This window comes from Bos grunniens, chromosome 6, assembly GCF_055505025.1.
Source record: "Bos grunniens cultivar Pamir isolate PY7600 chromosome 6, Bosgru_T2T1.0, whole genome shotgun sequence".
Lineage (NCBI taxonomy): Eukaryota > Metazoa > Chordata > Mammalia > Artiodactyla > Bovidae > Bos > Bos grunniens.
The window spans coordinates 51,698,369-51,717,324 of NC_141170.1; the positions used below are offsets into that span (position 1 = coordinate 51,698,369).

General features: G+C 40.0%; 1 protein-coding gene and 1 long non-coding RNA gene across 5 annotated transcripts in view; one reads left to right on the plus strand and one right to left on the minus strand.

Annotated features, from left to right (window-relative positions):
* Positions 1-15,380, plus strand: part of TXK (TXK tyrosine kinase) — a 60,293-nt gene extending 44,913 nt beyond the window's left edge. For all 4 annotated transcript variants that reach the window (XM_086405875.1, XM_086405874.1, XM_086405872.1 and 1 more), the window contains 6 exons: positions 2,572-2,743; positions 6,043-6,259; positions 8,989-9,053; positions 10,057-10,175; positions 11,662-11,819; positions 14,721-15,380. In XM_086405875.1, coding sequence (XP_086262001.1) covers positions 2,572-2,743; positions 6,043-6,259; positions 8,989-9,053; positions 10,057-10,175; positions 11,662-11,819; positions 14,721-14,789 — 800 coding nt within the window. In that variant the 3' untranslated portion in view covers positions 14,790-15,380. The remainder of the gene's footprint in view (positions 1-2,571; positions 2,744-6,042; positions 6,260-8,988; positions 9,054-10,056; positions 10,176-11,661; positions 11,820-14,720) is intronic.
* Positions 15,381-16,339: 959 nt separating this feature from the next.
* LOC147370715 (uncharacterized) lies at positions 16,340-18,561 on the minus strand. Its single transcript, XR_015165433.1, has 3 exons — positions 18,325-18,561; positions 17,536-17,669; positions 16,340-17,289 (listed from the first exon to the last, which is right to left on the minus strand). It is a non-coding gene; the product is annotated as an uncharacterized LOC147370715 (long non-coding RNA).
* Between the last annotated feature and the right edge of the window lie 395 nt (positions 18,562-18,956).

Genomic DNA, 18,956 nt, shown 5'->3' on the forward strand with positions numbered 1-18,956 from the left:
GTGTTATGTGTGCTTAGATCATTTCTCTGCTGCTAAGTCACTTCAGTCGTTGTCGACTCTGTGTGACCCCATAGACGGCAGCCCACCAAGCTCCCTCGTCCCTGGGATTCTCCAGGCAAGAACATTGGAGTGGGTTGCCATTTCCTTCCGCAATGCATGCAAGTGAAAAGTGAAAGTGAAGTCGCTCAGTCGTGTCCAACTCTCAGCGGCCCCATGGACTGTAGCCTAGCAGGCTCCTCCATCCATGGGATTTTCCAGGCAAGAGTACTGGAGTGGGGTGCCATTGCTACCCCATAAATACTACATGTTTAAAAATTCTATCATTAGCAATTTATCTAAGTTAAATATGGTCCTCATTCATTAAAAAAATAAACTTTTCAATATTTAAATATTCTTAACAGTATATAGTTCATAGATCTAGAGTCTGATTAATTTTGTCTAATTTTGATTACTTTATATAAACAAAATTCAACACCGTGCATCCATGTCTGGCTTCTTTCTCCAACGGGTCCATGAGTGGATTCACTCGTGGTGTCGACTGTGGTTGGTTCATCTGTGTGGCGCTGCACTGCTGTTTTGTGACTATACTGCAATGGGCTTGCCCATTTTTCTTTATATAGCCATTTGGGTTGAACCAGTTTTTGGCTTTTCTAAATAATATTATTGTGAACATTCTTGTATGTCTTTTGATAAAGTTTAATCACATTTATGGCCAGACAATGTTGGATGTATACTTAGAAGTAGATTTGCTGGGTCATAGAGTATGCACACACTCAGATTTAGTCAGTTTTCCAAAGAGCTTATCCCAAATTATATTTCAATCAATGACATATGTGAGTTTCAGCTGTTCCACATCTTTGTCCTTGCCAGTGTTTCGTATTCTTGTGGTTTTGTTTGTTCTGGCTTGGTTTTTGTTCATACCCCACTCCAGTACTCTTGCCTGGAAAATCCCATGGACGGAGGAGCCTGGTAGGCTGCAGTCCATGGGGTCGCTAAGAGTCAGACAAGACTCAGCGACTTCACTTTCACTTTTCACTTTCCTGAATTGGAGAAGGAAATGGCAACCCACTCCAGTGTTCTTGCCTGGAGAATCCCAGGGACGGGGGAGCCTGGTGGGTTGCCGTCTATGGGGTCACACAGAGTCAGACACGACTGACGAGACTTAGCAGTGTATGTGTGCATATCTCATTTTGGTTTAAATATGCAATTTCCCTGATCAACTTTTCATAGGTTCAGTTGCCATTTTGGGTATTCTCTTTTGTGAGAGAAAACTCTATTGAAGTTTTTATTTAACACTTAACCATAGGATTATATGCCTTTTCCTAATTGATTTATTCTTATTTTGAAAAGGAAGTCTTAGGTTGGTTATGTATTTTAAGAAATATCTTTCCCCAGTCTGTGGCTTACTTTTTCATTTTCTTAATGGGCTATATTTGATAAATAAGATTTTATGAAGTATAATTTATTAATATTTTCTTCTATGGTTATATTCTGTTGAATAAATCTATGCCAATCCCAAGGTCATGACTATATTCTCCTATGTTACTTTAAAAACACACCTACTATTGGAAAGGAGAGTACCTTGCAAAGCCAGATACAAGGGTCCATTAGTCCTTATAATTCTTTTTTGGGGGGAGTAGAGGAGAATGTGCTTCACAGCTTGTGAGATCTTAGTTCCCTGACCAGAAATTGAACCTGGGCACTGAACAGTGAAAGCATAAAGTCCTAACCACTGGAGAGCCAGGGAATTCCCTTCAATTCTTTTAAATGCATTATCTTAAAGTTCCAGCAGATGGTGGCATTGCTATATAAAAGGGGATACTAAAAAGTTAAGATTTGATTCTGAGTTCTCCAAAGCATTATTTTAAAAATAGTCCCCCCCACCCCACCACTGATTTGCTTCTATAGGATGAGACATATTCAGTAATGTAATTCTCATTTCAAATGTACACTTAGATATAGGTTAGAATCTTAATATTGAAAATATTTATTAGATGAATTGATTAGGCTTTTTGCAAAAGAGAAAGGGCAAAAAAGCCCTTTGGAGTGGGAGTGGCAGAGGAACAGTAAAAGAAACTGGGATGGGGGTGGGGGTAGCCCAGGTTTTATCTACCTCATAAGTTTACTTATCAGAACAAAAACAGTGTGGGGATGTACATATTTAGGACCACATCTGGTTTTGGCAGGTTTAGTTTAGAAAGACACAGAACTGTGTTTCCTTCTGGATCTCTCGGGAAGGAAAAAGCCTGTTTTGATAAGCCATAATTTCTCTCCAAGTAAGTGAGATTTGTATCTTTGTTTGCTTTTATTTATTTAAAATAATGTGTTTATATGGCACGACTCAACATATAAAATTCCTTTAGAACTTATTGCATTTAAACTTGAATTCTGGAATTACACTTTTAAGCCACAATGATAGTATTAAAAATGGTAACAGGTCCTTACTACTCATTTATAAATGTTTTCGACCTCTCTGAAAAATAAAATAGGTCGAGATAATTCCTAGATCTTTTCTAGCTCTAAAATTTAACATTTTTCCTTACTTGTAACATGGATATTTTACTTTTCCAGAAAAGTGGGAGATAGATCCATCTGAGTTGGCTTTTGTGAAGCAGATTGGAAGTGGTCAGTTTGGGGTGGTCTATTTAGGCCAATGGCGAGCACATGTCCAGGTAGCTATCAAGGCCATCAACGAAGGCTTCATGTCTGAAGAGGATTTCATTGAAGAGGCTAAAGTGATGATGTAAGTATACACAAAACCCAGACAAGTAGGCACAACATCCGGGTGTCATGGAAAATACATGGATTTTGGAGTCAGTCACAAGTGGATTTGTGTCACAACTCTGCCCAAGCTAGTTGTGGGACCTGGGCAAATTATTTGACTTCTATGTGGCTTGAGTTATTTCATTTTTCTAAGCTTCAATTTCCTCACCTGTAAAATCTCACCTAGAATCTCTATCAGAAAGAAGGAATTAGAATTTAAATCCGTCTTCTGAGATGTTTAAATATAATTTGAGCAATTTAAACTTTGGGAAAAATATTTCACTTTTATTTCAAATCTCATTATACATTTTTAGGAACCCTTTCGATAAAGCAGGTGGAAGATGATGGTGAAAGGGGTGATAGCAGAGATGGAGAGACGAGAAAAGTTTCAGGATACATTTTTGAGATAAAATTATCAGGACTTGCTGATAAATTAGATGTAACAAATCACTTAAGGAGACTGCGGGACCAAAAAGTGAAAACCAAGGTCTTGGGTGCACTGTTAGGCAGAGAATGGCACCATTTACTGAAATGGGAGAGACTGGCTGAGGAATAGTTTTAGAGGAAAAATGAGTAATTCTGCTTTGGACATGTTGAATTTGAGAGACCTATTGGGTAGCCAAGTATGACCAAGGGTCAAGTGCATAATGAGTCTAGAGTTCAGGAGAGAGGTCAGCCTGGTCACCACAGATGACATTAAAAACTCTGAAACTTGATCTGATCACATGGGAAAAAAGAACAATTAGAAGAAAAGAAGACTACAGAGTTTGAAAATATTTAAGTAACAAATTTACATAAATATGACATGTTTGTTCTACAATGAATCATATGCATTTTTCTAAGATGAGAAAGGAATGTGTATTAATGCGTCCTAAGTTATAGCAAACAATGTTCTTTTTCTGTTTGCATCTTTCTGTGCCCTTGAAAAATATTTGTTCTATTTGTTAGACTGAACTATACAAGTGAAGGTTTATTTATTTGTTCTTGCCTTATTTCTGATAAATGTTATTTCTTTTTTTCTGATAAACTTTTGCTAGTGATCTTACTGAGCAAATACAGTGTAATGTTCTAATTCTCAAATGCTTACATGTGAGTATCAATTTGGCAGCTTTCTCGTGGAAAATTAGTTTTACATTTCAAGAATTACCTTCCTGCCATTATTTTGCACGCATGTAAGCTGCATCCCCTAAGTGAAAATACACTTCATGAATTAGAAAGGTAAATCAGACAAAATCTACACATATAATATGTACATGTGTGTGCTCAGTTGCTCAGTTGTGTCCGACTCCTGTGATCCCATAGAATGTAGTCTGCCAGGCTCCTCTATCCATGGAATTTCCCAGGCAAGAATAACTGCAGTGTGTTGCCATTTCCTACTCCAGGGAATCTTCCCAGAGATGGAACCCGTCTCTTGTGTCTCCTGCACTGGCAGGCAGATTCTTTACCACTAGTGCCACCATATAATACATATATCTACAAATTAAAATCATGTAGAGCTGCTTGAATAGCTTTCTCCCCTACTAACTGGAGTGTTTCTGTTTGCTCATTATATGGGAATGTATCAATCACTCATACATGTTGTTTTAATATAATTAATCTCCCTGATGCATTGATCTTGTGTTATCTTTATGAATGGAAAGAAGTAACATTTCAAGGTACTTTTGACTAACAAAATGTTAGTTTATTATACACCTCCTAAAATTACAAACATTAATTTGAATATTCTATTCCATATTCAAGTTGGCATAAAAGGGCTTTAGGGACTAAATATTACAGTACAAAAGAAACAATAAACTTTTGAGAAATAGATGACTAAAAAGTTTTTTTCTTTTTTTAAACTTTTTATTTTATATTAGACCATAGCCGATTAATAATGTTGTGGTAGTTTCAGGTGACCAGCAAAGGGACTTAGTCATATATTTACATGTATCCATTCTCCCTCAAACTCCCCTCCAATCCAGGTTGCCACATAACATTGAGGAGAGTTATCTGTGCTATACAGTAGGTCCTTGTTGGTTATCCATTTTAGATATAGCAGTGTGTACGTGTGGATCTAAACTCCCTAACTATCCCTTCTCCGCATCTTTCCCAGCTGGTAACCAAAAGTTCATTCTCTAAGTCTGTGAATCTGTTTCTGTTTTGTAAATAAGTTCATTTGTATCATTTCATTTCTTTAAACAAGATTTTTTTAAATGTATTTTATTTTTGGCTATGCGGGTCATTGTTGCTGCACGGGCTTTTCTCTAGTAACGGTGAGCCTGGGCTGCTCTCTAGCTGTGGTGTGCATGCTTTTCATTGCAGTGGCATCTCCTGTGCGGAGCACAGGCTCTAGGGCATGTAGGCTTCAGTAGTTGTGGCTCCCAGACAAAGGCACAATAGCTGTGGCGCACAGGCTTAGTTGCTCCATGGCATGTGGGATCTTCCCAGATCAGGGATCAAACCTGTGTCTCTTGCATTTGCAGGTGGATTCTTTACCACTGAGCCACCAGGGAAGCCCCTCATATGTATCATTTCTTAAAAACTTTATTTTAGTGTATTTTAGTAGGTAATATTCAAGAACACGGTATGTGTGTGTGAAAAGAGAAAAAGAGAGGAGAGAAAAGTTCAAGCAGCTGAGCACGAATGTTTTAATTCTCTAAAGTGAAATTTTCTTTAAGTTATCCAACAGTTCAAAGCTCATTTCTATGAGGTGTCACAGCCATCACCCTTTTAAGAGACATAAAAGTATGATATGGGTGTGTCTGTGTGTATGTGTGTGATTACTAAATACATAGAAGAGTTTCATGTCAGTAAATGTTTTTCAGTCTTCAACTTAATCTAAAAATTTCCTTTAAATGCATTTATTAGTTATAATTCAATTTTCTAAAATTTCTCAATTTATAAAAATTCACATCAATTGCTCTTTCTTCCCTCTGTCTGTCCTGAATTTTTTGTCTAGACAGCTGTGATTGGGGAGGTTGAAACTCAAGGACCAGGAACTGGGCAAGGGGTAGCAGTAAAGAGGAAACAAAGGCTTACAAAATGGAAAAAAGAAAAACAGAATATGGGGCATGGACTATCCTGTATGTATCACAACTTAGGAAGTAGTACCGCATGACCTCTTGACCCCACTCTTTTAGCACATAAAGTGGAAAAGAAACTGTCCTACTTGCTCTGTGGTTGGGTTAGTTTCAATCATAGCTTGATGATGAACATCATGTGGAAATGGTAAATATCACCAGTTGAGTTCAAACACTTGAAAACACAAATTTGCTCATGGGTCTATGTTTTCTTCCACAGGAAGTTATCTCATTCGAAGCTGGTTCAGCTTTATGGAGTGTGTATACAGCAGAAGCCCCTTTACATTGTGACAGAGTTTATGGAACATGGCTGCCTGCTTAACTATCTGAGAGAGAGAAAAGGAAAGCTCAGCAAGGAGATACTACTGAGTGTGTGCCAAGATATCTGTGAAGGAATGGAGTATCTGGAGAGAAACTGCTTTATCCATAGGGATTTAGTAAGTACAGTGCAAATTTGCTGACTATTTTGTGTATTAAACATATATTCAGAAGGACATGATAAGTTAGGACTTTCAACACTTTGAATAATGCATCCTTTGGCTTAATTTTAAAACATTTTTCTATTTGTGTAATTTGTTGGGAAATGTAGCTTAATTTTCTATTGCCTACTGATGCTGTAACCAAGTAAGATGTTACTCTACATATGTCTTGAACTAATTATTCACCAACAAATCAACTACTTTCCTTTCCTCTCTCCCCCTTTCTTTGTCCTTCTCTTACTGCTATCTTTATTTCAACTAATAATCTAATACATATTAAGTGCCTGTATATGACAAGCTCTCTGCCAGGTGCTGGAGGACCATGCTGAAGCCCCAGCCCCAGTGGGTCTCACCCAGGGGGCGAAACTGCCTCCAGGTGGAGGTGGTTTGGTTCTTACAGCATCATAAAAGCACCACTGGCATTATTGAGAGGGACTCGAAATGTTAAACCATTCTGTTCTGTATCGCTCAGAACAACCCTCCAACAAACAAGATCAAAGCTTGTTTTACCTCAGAAGCAAATAGCTCTGCTTCCCTGCCTTGCTACCTCCCCTTGAAAAACATTTTCTGTCTGCTCCGTATTTATTCATGATATTCGTACTATTCCTTCTGTGTCCTTTCATGTCTCGTTTCTAAGTTCCTAAATTAAATCCAATGAAAATTTGAGAATTTATGAGAAGTCCCTGTTACTGACACTTACAGGTAATCCTGAACTTTCATCAGCCATGACTGCTGCTGCTGCTGCTAAGTTGCTTCAGTTGTGTCCGACTCTGTGCGACCCCACAGACGGCAGCCCACCAGGCTCCTCCGTCCCTGGGATTCTCCAGGCAAGAACACTGGAGTGGGTTGCCATTTCCTTCTCCAATGCATGAAAGTGAAAAGTGAAAGTGAAGTCGCTCAGTCATGTCCAACCCTTAGCGACCCCAATGGACTGTCATTCAGGCTGGACTATTTTGGGGAAAGAAAGGGGTCATAATTTCATTAGCCCCAGCACACCATTGCTTGTCCTACACATGATTTAAAGCTCTCATTGGCATTTATTATTTACTACCTCCTTTAATAATTGTTTACATTGTTTATGCAAATATTAGACTCCAGACTCCTTGACATCAAGGCGTAGACTTCTGAGCTGCAGTTCAGTGTCATTAGAGTGCAAGTTGCTGAGCAATGGCTCTCAAACTTAGCTGGGCATTAGAATCATCTGGGAGCTTTAAAACATCACAGTACCGAGCCCATACCACCAACCAATGAAATTAGAATCTTTGGGGCTAAAATCTAGTGATCAACTGTTTTGGAAAATTTCCCTGATAAGTTTGTTATGTAGTCAAGATGGCATACCCTGCCTCAGCTAGTTGAAATCTCACCTTTGTTTCTTACTAGACATGTGACCTTAAGTTAGTTAACTAGTCAAGTGGTGTTAATTATAGCACCTCCTTCCTATGGGCTTACTGGGAGGATTACGTGGATTAATATGTGTAAGCACTTAAAGCAAAAGCTCCACCATTGTTTTACACGCTTCATGACACATTCCCCAGTGTCTGGCCGTTGAGCCAGACTGAGTTGCCGTTGAGCGCACATTTTGTTGGATGGATATGGTATCAGTTCCACCTAACTCACCTTCCTAGTCTCTGTGGTTTGTCCTCCCCATAAAGATTAGAATTCAAAATTCAGTCAGGTGATGGTTGAGGTAATTCCATTTGCTCCAGCTGTCTTCTTGCAGACCTGCCTAGTCTTGGTTCCTTCCTCGATCACTTTCTTTTGTGTCCTGTCTTCTCCACCTACATGCCACTCAAGATATATTAGCTAACAATGCGTGTGTTCTCTGTCGAGGGCTTGCCTTGTGGTTTGACTTTGAGATCATTGCTGGCACTTGACAACATCTTCCAGACTGGCTCCAGACTGGCTCTCCATTTCAAGTTTTTTCTTTTGTTTTTGAACTAACTGAACCACAAATTAGCTCAAAAGAGAAAAATTCTGTCAAACCTTTGACCTACATGAGGCTAAAAAATCAAGTCAATGGTTTTTCTGACTAAGCTGACTGAAAATAGATTGTCTTGGTATCAAATAGTTTCTGCATTATATACTACTATATTTAGTTCACTGTGGTTTAATAAATAAGAAAATATCAATTGTAAACAGTTCAGTTCAGTTCAGTTGCTCAGTTGTGTCCGACTCTTTGCGACCCCATGATGTTACATTCAATGAAATGTAAATTTTAAATACAATTTCTTAATTTCTATAAATAATTTTATATAATGAATATCCCAAAGATATATAATGATCTTTTATTTTTCATGCATATTGGACTTTCCTCTTTTTACTTATAAAGGTAAAGTTTTAAATACACACTGTTTTTTATATCAAGATCCATAGTTTTTTACCTCTTAGGTTGAGTTTCTCCTGATACTTGTCAAGGATACTTCTTGAGAAAGATTACACATTTTAAAAAGGAAAAAAGTTAGTTAAAATTTTTCTTTTTTATCATTTCTTAAAAAAAAAACACTAAAATCCATTTCACAAGGGCAGATACATTAAATCCTATGTAGCATCGACAGTTATCACCATGAAGTAACATGGCTGTTCACTCAGATGTAGTGCTGAGCCACAAACGAAATAAGGAAAAGAGTACAAACTCTGTAAAGAAAAAACTTTGTATTCAAACCTGAATTCTTTTCTTCTTTTTATAGGCAGCAAGGAATTGTTTGGTCAGTTCTACATGTATAGTAAAAATTTCGGACTTTGGAATGACAAGGTACATGATATACTTTCTTTCTTTCTTTGCTCATAGTAGGGACTCTTATGTTCGTCTACAGACAAGCTGAAGGTGTTACTGGCATTGCTCTTTCTTCCCTGAGGGAAGTGTTGATGTGGTTGGATATCCTGCTGACCCACTTTGAGTTTTAGCACATGCACCAATTGAGCTATAAGGGAAACTGAGACTGTGGGTTAGTCTTCTGATCTGTCAGGTCATTATTAATAAAAGTATGTCATCCCTTAAGAATAAAAAGAATTTCTTAGTCTACTTATCATATGTAGAAGGTTAAGAGAAAAGTTTTCCTTATATATTTCTGAAATAGAAAAAAAACAAAAAGAATTTGTTTACTCAGCTCTGATTTTGCTATCCTTTTCCTGCATTTCTCTTATCAACTGTAGTAGCTTACAGACAGCAAGGGTGTGAAAACAAGGTTGGAAAACCTTATTTTCAACAACTCAGGGCAATTTATATTTTGAGTCTGCCTCTCTTCAGGTTGCTAGAAATTTAATCCTAGTGATTTCAGGGTTTCTCCCTGGCTCTCTTCAGGGTCAAAATCCAAACTCCTTCTGTCTCATGGGGCCACATACTAGAGATGGCCTGACTGGTCCCTGTTGCTATCCACGGACACTGGCTTCCCTGCAGCCACCATCTTCCTGTTTTGTCCTGGTCTGACTCTTGACACAGGTGGTTGCTGACTCATCCTGAATTTCTGTCTGCAAGATTCCTTCATGCCTGGCATTATTAAACCACAGGCCTGTTTTAGACTGAAGAATTGCTATGGTTTTCTGGGATTCAAATATAAACACAATGGAGGTTTGGTTTAAGGAGGAAACTGTATAAAGGTTACTTTCCCACCTTGATAGCAAGGAGAGAAGGTATCCTTAGCCTTTCTGTGGCAAAATACTTTGTGTTTTAGAAATCAGAGTTAACTAAAAGGATTAGAAGTACACAGAACTTAGGGGTGATTAACACAATGTGCTCTGAACTCTGATGGCCCCAGGTACGTTTTGGATGATGAATATGTCAGTTCTTCTGGAGCCAAGTTCCCAGTCAAGTGGTCCCCTCCTGAAGTTTTTCATTTCAACAGATACAGCAGCAAATCTGACGTCTGGTCATTCGGTGAGTGAATTTGATGTTCATTTGTTGGAGCTTTATTGAATAAAATCGAGATTGCTCTTTTAACGTTGATTTCTTGATATTATCTAGCTAAAAGTCTTCTTATAACTGTGTTTCTGTCTCGGGTGTTCTAACACATCAGATTGTCTTTGGCAACTGGTAACCTTCTTACCAAATTTGCCTTTGGGATCTTTCCCTTTCCCACTGAGCACTTGCTGTAAAACCATTACAGAGTCTACTGATTTAGAAAACAAATTCAGCCAAACTTCCCACACCACAGAGACTTGCAAGGAAAACTGATCTTACAGTGTCATTTATTCTTGAGTGTAATTAAGAACCTTCATTGCTTGACTATCAGTGATGCCATCTCATTTACATTATTATTCCCATATTTTGTGAAATTAGACATAGGCTTCCTTGGGGTCTATCAATTGCTATTTATATTGGGTAATGTTCTTCATTGAAAAAGAGATACTGTGGACCCATGTCTGATAGAATTTGTTCTTTGAGTTGACTTCCAGAAAATGGCAATAAATATATAAATAATCTATCTATTCTCTTTTACCTGGGCCTTCCTGGGTGCCTTCTTAGGTTTTGAGAGACATCTGTACCATCAAAGGGTGTGAATGTTATTGCCCACAATAAGGTTTAGCTTGTATTGATCTCATTAGCTCTCCACTGACATGTGATAGTCTTGGCTGGTGACATTTTAAGCTCTGCTGGAGAGCAGTTGAGTTGTGAGACCAATGATAGCAACATAAGGATCTCATCAATGGTGGTTGTAGAACAATTAGAAACCCTTGAGTTTTACCTGACCACCTGTCTTTCTTCATCACTGAACAGTGAGCTTTTTAAATTCTTAAGAACTTGGACAGGTTTCAATCTTAATTCTGTGGCTCTAACATAAGGGTGGAATCTGATCAATACATAATACATATTTGTAGAATAAGTGAATAATTAAATGAACTCAAAGTGAGAGACTTGAAGGAGCTTCATCAATCATCAATGAGTTTTGAACACCTGCTTATATAAACAGAACCCCTGCCAGCTTTTCTGGGACTCTACTCAGCAGTCTTTCAGTGGAAAGAGGGAAATGCACTCCTCCTGGACAGGAGTTTTCCTAGCCTTAGCAGGCAGTAGGGGATTACACAATATTGTCATTTTCTATGGAATGGTAGAAAGTTTCATTGATGTCAGGGTGTGGAGACATGAATAGTACTTTGAATTAAAGATGCTGCCAGCATTTTCTTCCAATAAGGAGGCAGTCAGGACCAACAGAAAAGGGAATAAATTGTTTTCCCTTGGAATATATTCAGTTCAAAACCTACAATGCACAGTATCTGCTTCCTGGACAGAACTGCAGTCATTCTGGATGATCGTAACTCCATGGCTGCAGGAGGGAAATAATGCCTTGTGATTGGAAACAGCTCTTTCAGTTCCAAGTAACCACCTGTCTCTAACCTCTTATTTTAATGTGTTTTATTTTCAGGAGTTTTGATGTGGGAAGTTTTCTCAGAAGGAAAAATGCCTTTTGAAAATAGGTCAAATTTGCAAGTCGTGGAAGCTATTTCTAAAGGCTTCAGGCTGTACCGACCTTACCTGGCACCAATGTCCATATATGAAGTCATGTATAGCTGCTGGCATGAGGTGAGTGCCCTTACTTTCCTACAAAGGTTGGCAGTTCCTGCATCTAAGAGCAGATTATCACCCATGTTACCCCAGGACTCTGTCATGGCAGGAAACGGTTTCTATTTCTTGGTAATGATCCCTGAGAGCTGGAAGTAATTCCACAACAAAAATCATCAACCCATTTTAATAGTGGTCTTTCAACTGAGGAATTCAGTAGCTTTTCTAATTCTTATCTTTCCAGAATTGGTTCCTACAGAAACTCTTGATGTTATTAAAGCCTCCGTGATGAGAGGTTTTACTCCTTTTAAGAACTTCTGGGTGGAAACTTGTTCAATTTTCACGTTGAACGAGAAGGATGGTGTTCTTATTTACTTCACTCTACTATAATTCATCTTGCTTTTCCAAGGCTAAGAGTAATGGGTTTCATCTCTCCTGTGGCATTTGAGACTGATAGAGAGATTAAACAAGAATAGGAATGAAGGCAGGAAGTGAGCCAGGAACTTGTACTCAGAAAACTCTCTCTCAGGAGGCCAGTTTCTCTTTTACTTGAAATGCCAACCTTAAAAACAAAGCCAGAAGAGTTTACATCCCACCTCTGTCTTTTCTGGGCACAACTCAACACACCCCTCCCCATCATCAGACTCCTCTGTGACTGTGACAGTTCTTCTCTCTTTCCAGTTGACAGTTTCAGCCCAGAATAACTACAGCTGGATGAGGATTTCCTCCTGGCCAAAAAAGAAGTCACTCGACTTCCAATTCACAAACACTAAAAAAATTCAGTATTTCAAAAGTAACGTGGTTGTTTCCATTCCAGAGAAGTATTAATTTTATAAAGATCCCCAGTGTATGAAAATACTTTACATATGATTAACTGCTATGCAAGGAATCTTGAAAGACATAAAAAAAATATTAAGTAAGCTATTAGTAACAAACAGATGTCTGAAGAGCATCTTTGCAATAATCATGTAAATAGCTCAGGAATGTACATGTTTAAAGCAATATACTTGTACATATACACATACAATATAATACTTATTGAGATTTTACATATCTGTGGAGAGGAGACAGAGAAAGGAGTAAATAAGATGCTGACCAGAGGACCAAGTAAACAAGGTGCTTAGACAAGCATCTCTAGACTCAAACATGATTATATTAGCATGGTTATACTTGTTTCCGGAGAAGGCAATGGCACCCCACTCCAGTACTCTTGCCTGGAAAATCCCATGGGCGGAGGAGCCTGGTAGGCTGCAGTCCATGGGGTCGCTAAGACTCGGACATGACTGAGCAACTTCACTTTCCCTTTTCACTTTCATGCATTGGAGAAGGAAATGGCAACCCACTCCAGTGTTCTTGCCTGGAGAATCTCAGGGACGGGGGAGCCTGGTGGGCTGCCGTCTCTGGGGTCACACAGAGTCGGACACGACTGAAGCGACTTAGCAGCAGCAGCACACTTGTTTCATTGGCTCTACTACTGGCACAACCTCAGCACCAGCAACAAGCTCCACTATTTATTCTTGAAGTCTCAAGGAAGACCCTCACATGTGCTCACATATTCTTCTATTCCGTCCTTTAATTGTTAGATTTTCTCTATTTAAAAAATTTAGTTTATAAAGTATAGTTGACTTACAATGTTGTGCATTAATTGCTGTTGTACAGCAAAGTGATTCAGTTATACATATACGTACATTCTTCTTCTTCCCTGTTATGGTTTATCACAGGACATTGACTATCGTTCCCTGTGTATACAGTAGGACCTTGTTGTTTATCCATTCTGTATATAATAGTTTGCACCTTCTAATCCCAAACTCCCAATCCATCCCTCCTCCACGCACCTTCCCCCTTGGCAACTATAAATCTGTTCTCTATGTCTGTGTGTCTGCTTCTTTTTTGTAGATAAGTTCATTTGTTTCATAGTTTATCCACATATAAGTAATATCATATGGTATTTGTCTTTCTCTTTCTGACTGACTTCACTCAGTATGATAATCTTTAGGTCCGTCCATGTTGCTGCACATGGTATTACTTTCTCTTTTTATGGCTGAGTAGTATTCCATTGTATATACGTACCTCATCTTCTTTATCCATTCCTGCATTGACGCATATTTAGGTTGTCTCCTACTCTGTACTTTTATTGATGCCATCGGTTTACAAGCCACTAGGGGTGGTGTCTCCCTACTAACCCTGTTGCCAGGGACCTCTACTACCATGAATATTTCTATTTCCCATGGATTTCAAAGATGCCATGGAGCTTCCTCATGGAGTCAAAGTCAAACCACATCCCACTGTGAAATAGAGAAAAGGCTCTAATCTTCATGGCTGGGAGTTTATTGACTGAGCCTTAAGACAGCACAATCAGTGCTTTAAGACCTGAAAAGGCCCTCATGGAAATATGCCTTTTGCTTTCTGACTAAAATCTGTCTTTCTACAGGGGTCAGGTATAGTGACTAACTGGGGCTGAGCTTGGGGACTTGGGACTCCAGAGACCCCTCTCTCCCAGCTCTTCCTTTATTCCATGCACATCAAGTCATGCAAACAGATCTCTGGGGCACAGCTGTGGAACGCTCTGTGGTGATGGAAATACGCTATCTGCATTGTCCAATAGGTCAGGCCATACCTGGCTATCAAAGAATTGAAAAGTGGTTAGGGTGACTGAGAACTGAATTTTAAGATGTATCTAATTTCAGTTAATCTAAATAGCCACGTGCGGCTAGTGTTCGCAGCTCTAGCCATTTTATTTTTGAAGCGATCTCTTCCCTTATATTTTCACACCCCTGCCTCGCTCAACTGCCATTCATGCCCTGTGTATCAGCCAAGATATCTGTCTCTTCTGTTCGTGGTGAGCTAGCCTGGATCCGGGTCCAAAGCTGGTCTCCGTGTGAGTCTTAAGCTAAGTTGACTGCCTCCAATTCCCTTTTCCAGAAACCTAAAGGCCGCCCGACGTTTGCTGAGCTGCTACAGGTTCTTACAGAGATTGCAGAAACCTGGTGACCTAAAGGGACTGCCAACCCAGAGGATCATCCTGCAGGACTGTCATGAAAGGAAACCCTGGGTGAAGTCACTGATGGTGAATATCACCCTTTAGAGCCACTGACTCTAAGAAACAGTGCAAAGATTACAGGCTTTTCCAATTTGTTAAAGCTTGAGAGTATTCTGACAATAACTTTTCTACGTATATGTTTGAGAGTGACTTCTAAACTTGGACTATTCTATAATATTCTTTATGTCTCATGCATGAAGAATGAAAAAATTGCTCCATAGTCGTCTTTATAGTGGCTGCTCTTCACGAGAAGCGCCCTGAGAGCCCTAAGGTTACATGAAAACCTTATCCTTAACTGAGGACACTGCTTTACTGAAGAGGAGTGACTTTCGTTTTTACTTTGGTGGTTCATGTGTAGAAGATGAAAATAAATTCTGCCAAATCCTGGAATAAAGGAGCCTCCCCTGCAGGATGTTGTGCTTTTGAGCTGTACAGATCTTTATGAAAAATGCACCTTTACAAGCCACATGAGTGGGCATTCTGGAACTGTCCTTCATAATCTTCCTTATGTTATTTAATAAACTATTTTTGCACAGATTTAATTATTTCAGCAGTTTCCTGTGCTCCAGTATTGAACACTGTTACAGGAGAAAGTCCTTTGAACAGGACCTGGTGAAGTTTCTGTTTCTAGTGAGATCCATTGTCCAGGGCAATTCAGAACCTGCATCTCAGTTCTGAGATTTCACCCTTGGTACCTGTGAAATTGAATAATTGAGGAAGCCTCATTTTATCATAGAGAGTACCTCTGGCACCTTCTAGAAGATGACTTGCTTTTTCCATAAGAATAAAAGGTGGCAAAAGCAAGATATTCAAATGTTACATCAAAGTTCCATTATTTCTGAAGTCCAGGGTTTTAGATTCAAAATGAAACAACCAGTAATCACCATTAAACCTTAATATTTCACGTACCATTTGCAGGAATGACTGGAAATTGATCTTCGTCATCCTCAGTGCTTCAGAAAGGGGAAGCTGCATAGGGGAAAGGGTGCTGCAGAAAGCGGGAGTCATTACCATGAAGTTTAACAATGGGAGGGGCTTTCTAGGTGGCACCTAGTGGTAAAGAACCCGCCTGCCAATGCAGGAAACATAAGAGACATGAGTTTGATCTCTGGGTCGGGAAGATCCCCTGGAGGCGGGGTCATGGCAACCCACTCCAGTATTCTTGCCTGGAGAATCCCCTGGACAGAGGAACTTGGCAGGCTACAACCCATAGGGTCACAAAAAGAGCTGGACACAACTGAGCACACTCGCACTTGGAAATAGAAACTGAGAGCTCTGGGGAGGGCAGCGGAGGAGTAATAGATGCAGGAAAGATAAGCAGAAAACATCCACCATTCTTCTCTTCCCAGTGACTCTCTTGCTTTCTTGGCCATTTAACACTTGGTCCAGCATCCTCACTAGTAATTACTTGGAGCTGTTCAGCTATGATCCCTATTTCCTTAAAGCATGATTGATAAATTGGCGGACTTTGTCAGTATTAAGTGCCAGTTGGCCAGGTTTGTTTTTCTCCAGCACTTTAATGTTTTGAAGTAATCTGGGGTAATTTTTCTCACAACTAACGAGAAAGCTATCGCAGTAAATGAGGATCTTAAGAAAAAGCTGAAAGTCCTTTATAGGTGCCTTCTTTTAGTGCCGGTAGTGGTGGGTTTGGTGACTTCCTGTGTGATAAGCTGTCTGGGAAAGCTGAAAATGCAGGTGAATCGGCTTGGACTGAAGCAGAGTGGTTTCCTTCTGGCACTTGTGCGCATCCACTTATTGACTCATCTCCTGCTCCTCCCCTGTTAACACACACTGTCCCTCGAACATTCCAGGCACCTCCTCACCTCAGGGCTTTTGCATCTGCCTGCCTTTTGCCAGGAGTGCTTCTCCTTGATAGCAACATGGCTTGCCTCCTCATCTCAAGACTGTTGCTAAAAAGTCACCCTCTCTGTTACGCTTTCTTGAATCATCCTATTTAAAACAATAACCCCACCATGGACATTCCCCGTCTCCTTTTTCCATATAATTTTTTATCTATAGCTCTTAACACTATACAAAAAAATCACATATTTCTACTTATTTATTTGGTCTATTGTCTGTCTCATTATCCCTGAAACTGTAACATGTGTGAGGTCAGGCATTTTTGTCTGTTTTGTTCATTGCTATATCCCCAGGTCCTTAAATAGGGCCCGACACAGAGTTAAGCTAAATACTCATGGAATAACCCAATGAAATACAAGTGCTGGAATTATCCAGAGGCTTCATCTTCCAGAGGTGGGGATCCAGTCTGGTAAACAGCTCTCCTCTTGGGATTCTTGGCCAATCCATTGCTTTGCCACACAATAGTGGGCCATTTTTCCTTCTGGTTGTAGTGTATAATCTCAGGTGTTCATCCACTCTTCTTTTTGGTAGAATTCTTACTTTTTCCAGAACAATTTGACTTACCCAGAAATTTTCTATATCTCCTTTTCCCTGTTTACATAGAGAAAATTATGTTTTATTAGGGATTGACTTCAGATTAACAGAAAAAAAATATTCCTGAATAAATCTATAGAGAAATATAAATTCATATAGACACATCAATATTTAATAGAGGAAGTAGATTATCCTGTGTCTACACAAGGATAGAAGTTTCTTCACACTCCTACCAGATGTACAAGCAGCCTGCAGCTATTTTATTTTATCTGAAATTATCCTGTTTTCCTCAGGTGCCCCTACCTGCTTAGGAGTGCTGGGAAATTTTAGCTTAATCTTGTGACTTTAGTCCAGGGCAAAAATGAGAATATTCTCTGTGGGTGAAGTGGGTTGTCTCTCAGATTTTGCCTTTCCTTCTGTTTCTGACAAGGTAGCATCTGGGCAGAGAAGAGAGAGGGGTGACTTTATCCAGGGGGTGATATTCAAAATATTTACCAACTGATTTCTCACAGGCAGACACCAATCAGAATGGATGCTGACCGCCGGTAATCAGTCCAGCCCTGCTGATGGAGACCATGACTATCAGCCCTGGCGAGGTGACCGTGAGGTGCTGACGTGAATAGGAGGGCTGCTTGGATTGGAGCAGTGTCCCCTGGCACCTCTGGTCTCAGCAACACTGCTTATCAGCCTGGTTGCTGCTTGTCCTACTGGCCTTTGCAGACCATGTTGGTGGCTGCAAAGGCCAGTAGGTTGGCCTCTCTTGACTAGCTCAGGATACAGAAGCCTTTCCTGGCTGCCAAAACCTCATCCCAGCTCTTGGTGGCACTGTGGGCCCCTCTTAGGCTCTGCTCTGAGTTCCATTTGTCCCTCGGCCTGGGCGTGTTGTAGCAGAGGCTGCCAGTCACCTTGGCTCTTGAACAATGGGCACCATGACAGTGCTTCTGCTGTCAGTTCATTGAGTTCCTGAGTCTCATCTTGAGTGTGTGTGGGAACTTCTGGGTCTTGTTCATATCACTCAGGGTAGAACAGCTCAGAAAGTTGAAACCCTGCAACTGTGCACTCCCACCCCTCCCCCTTACCACCCTGCCTGACCTTGTTGTGCAGCAGAGTTTATCTTACTATGACTGCTTGCCAGACTTGGGCAGGGACTGTTTGTGAGGGAACCCCTCCAGGAGTCTGAAATATGAATCACAGTAAAAGCCCCCCACTGCCCTTGGCAGTGTCCACCTGGCCTCCCCTGCCTCGGTGGTATCATCAACCCATCTAACATCACTCTCCCAAAGAATATGAGATTTTCACTTCCTTGCCCTGGTTCTCACACATTAGAATGATCCAAGAGCTCACCAAAAATATCTTATTTAACTGCTTTGAGGGGACCCAGGCATTGGTAGTTTTACAACAAAGTGCCCCAAGTGATTCTCATGCAGGGTTGAGAACCGCAGTTGTTAGCCCAGTGGTTCTCAGTGTTCACTGATTATTAGAACCATCTGGGGAGGTTTCATGCTCAGGCAACATCCTACAGCAATGAAATCAGAATCACTAGCACAGGACTTTTTAAGTTCTTTGGCTTATTCCAATAGGAGTCAAATGTGACAACCCTTGTTCTTCCAGGTCAGTTACTCTCAAACGCTAATGTATGCACAATCACCTACGGCCTTTGTCAAAATGCAGGTTCTGATTCAATAGGTCTGAGGTGGGGCCTCAGAGTCTTAGTTACTAAAAAG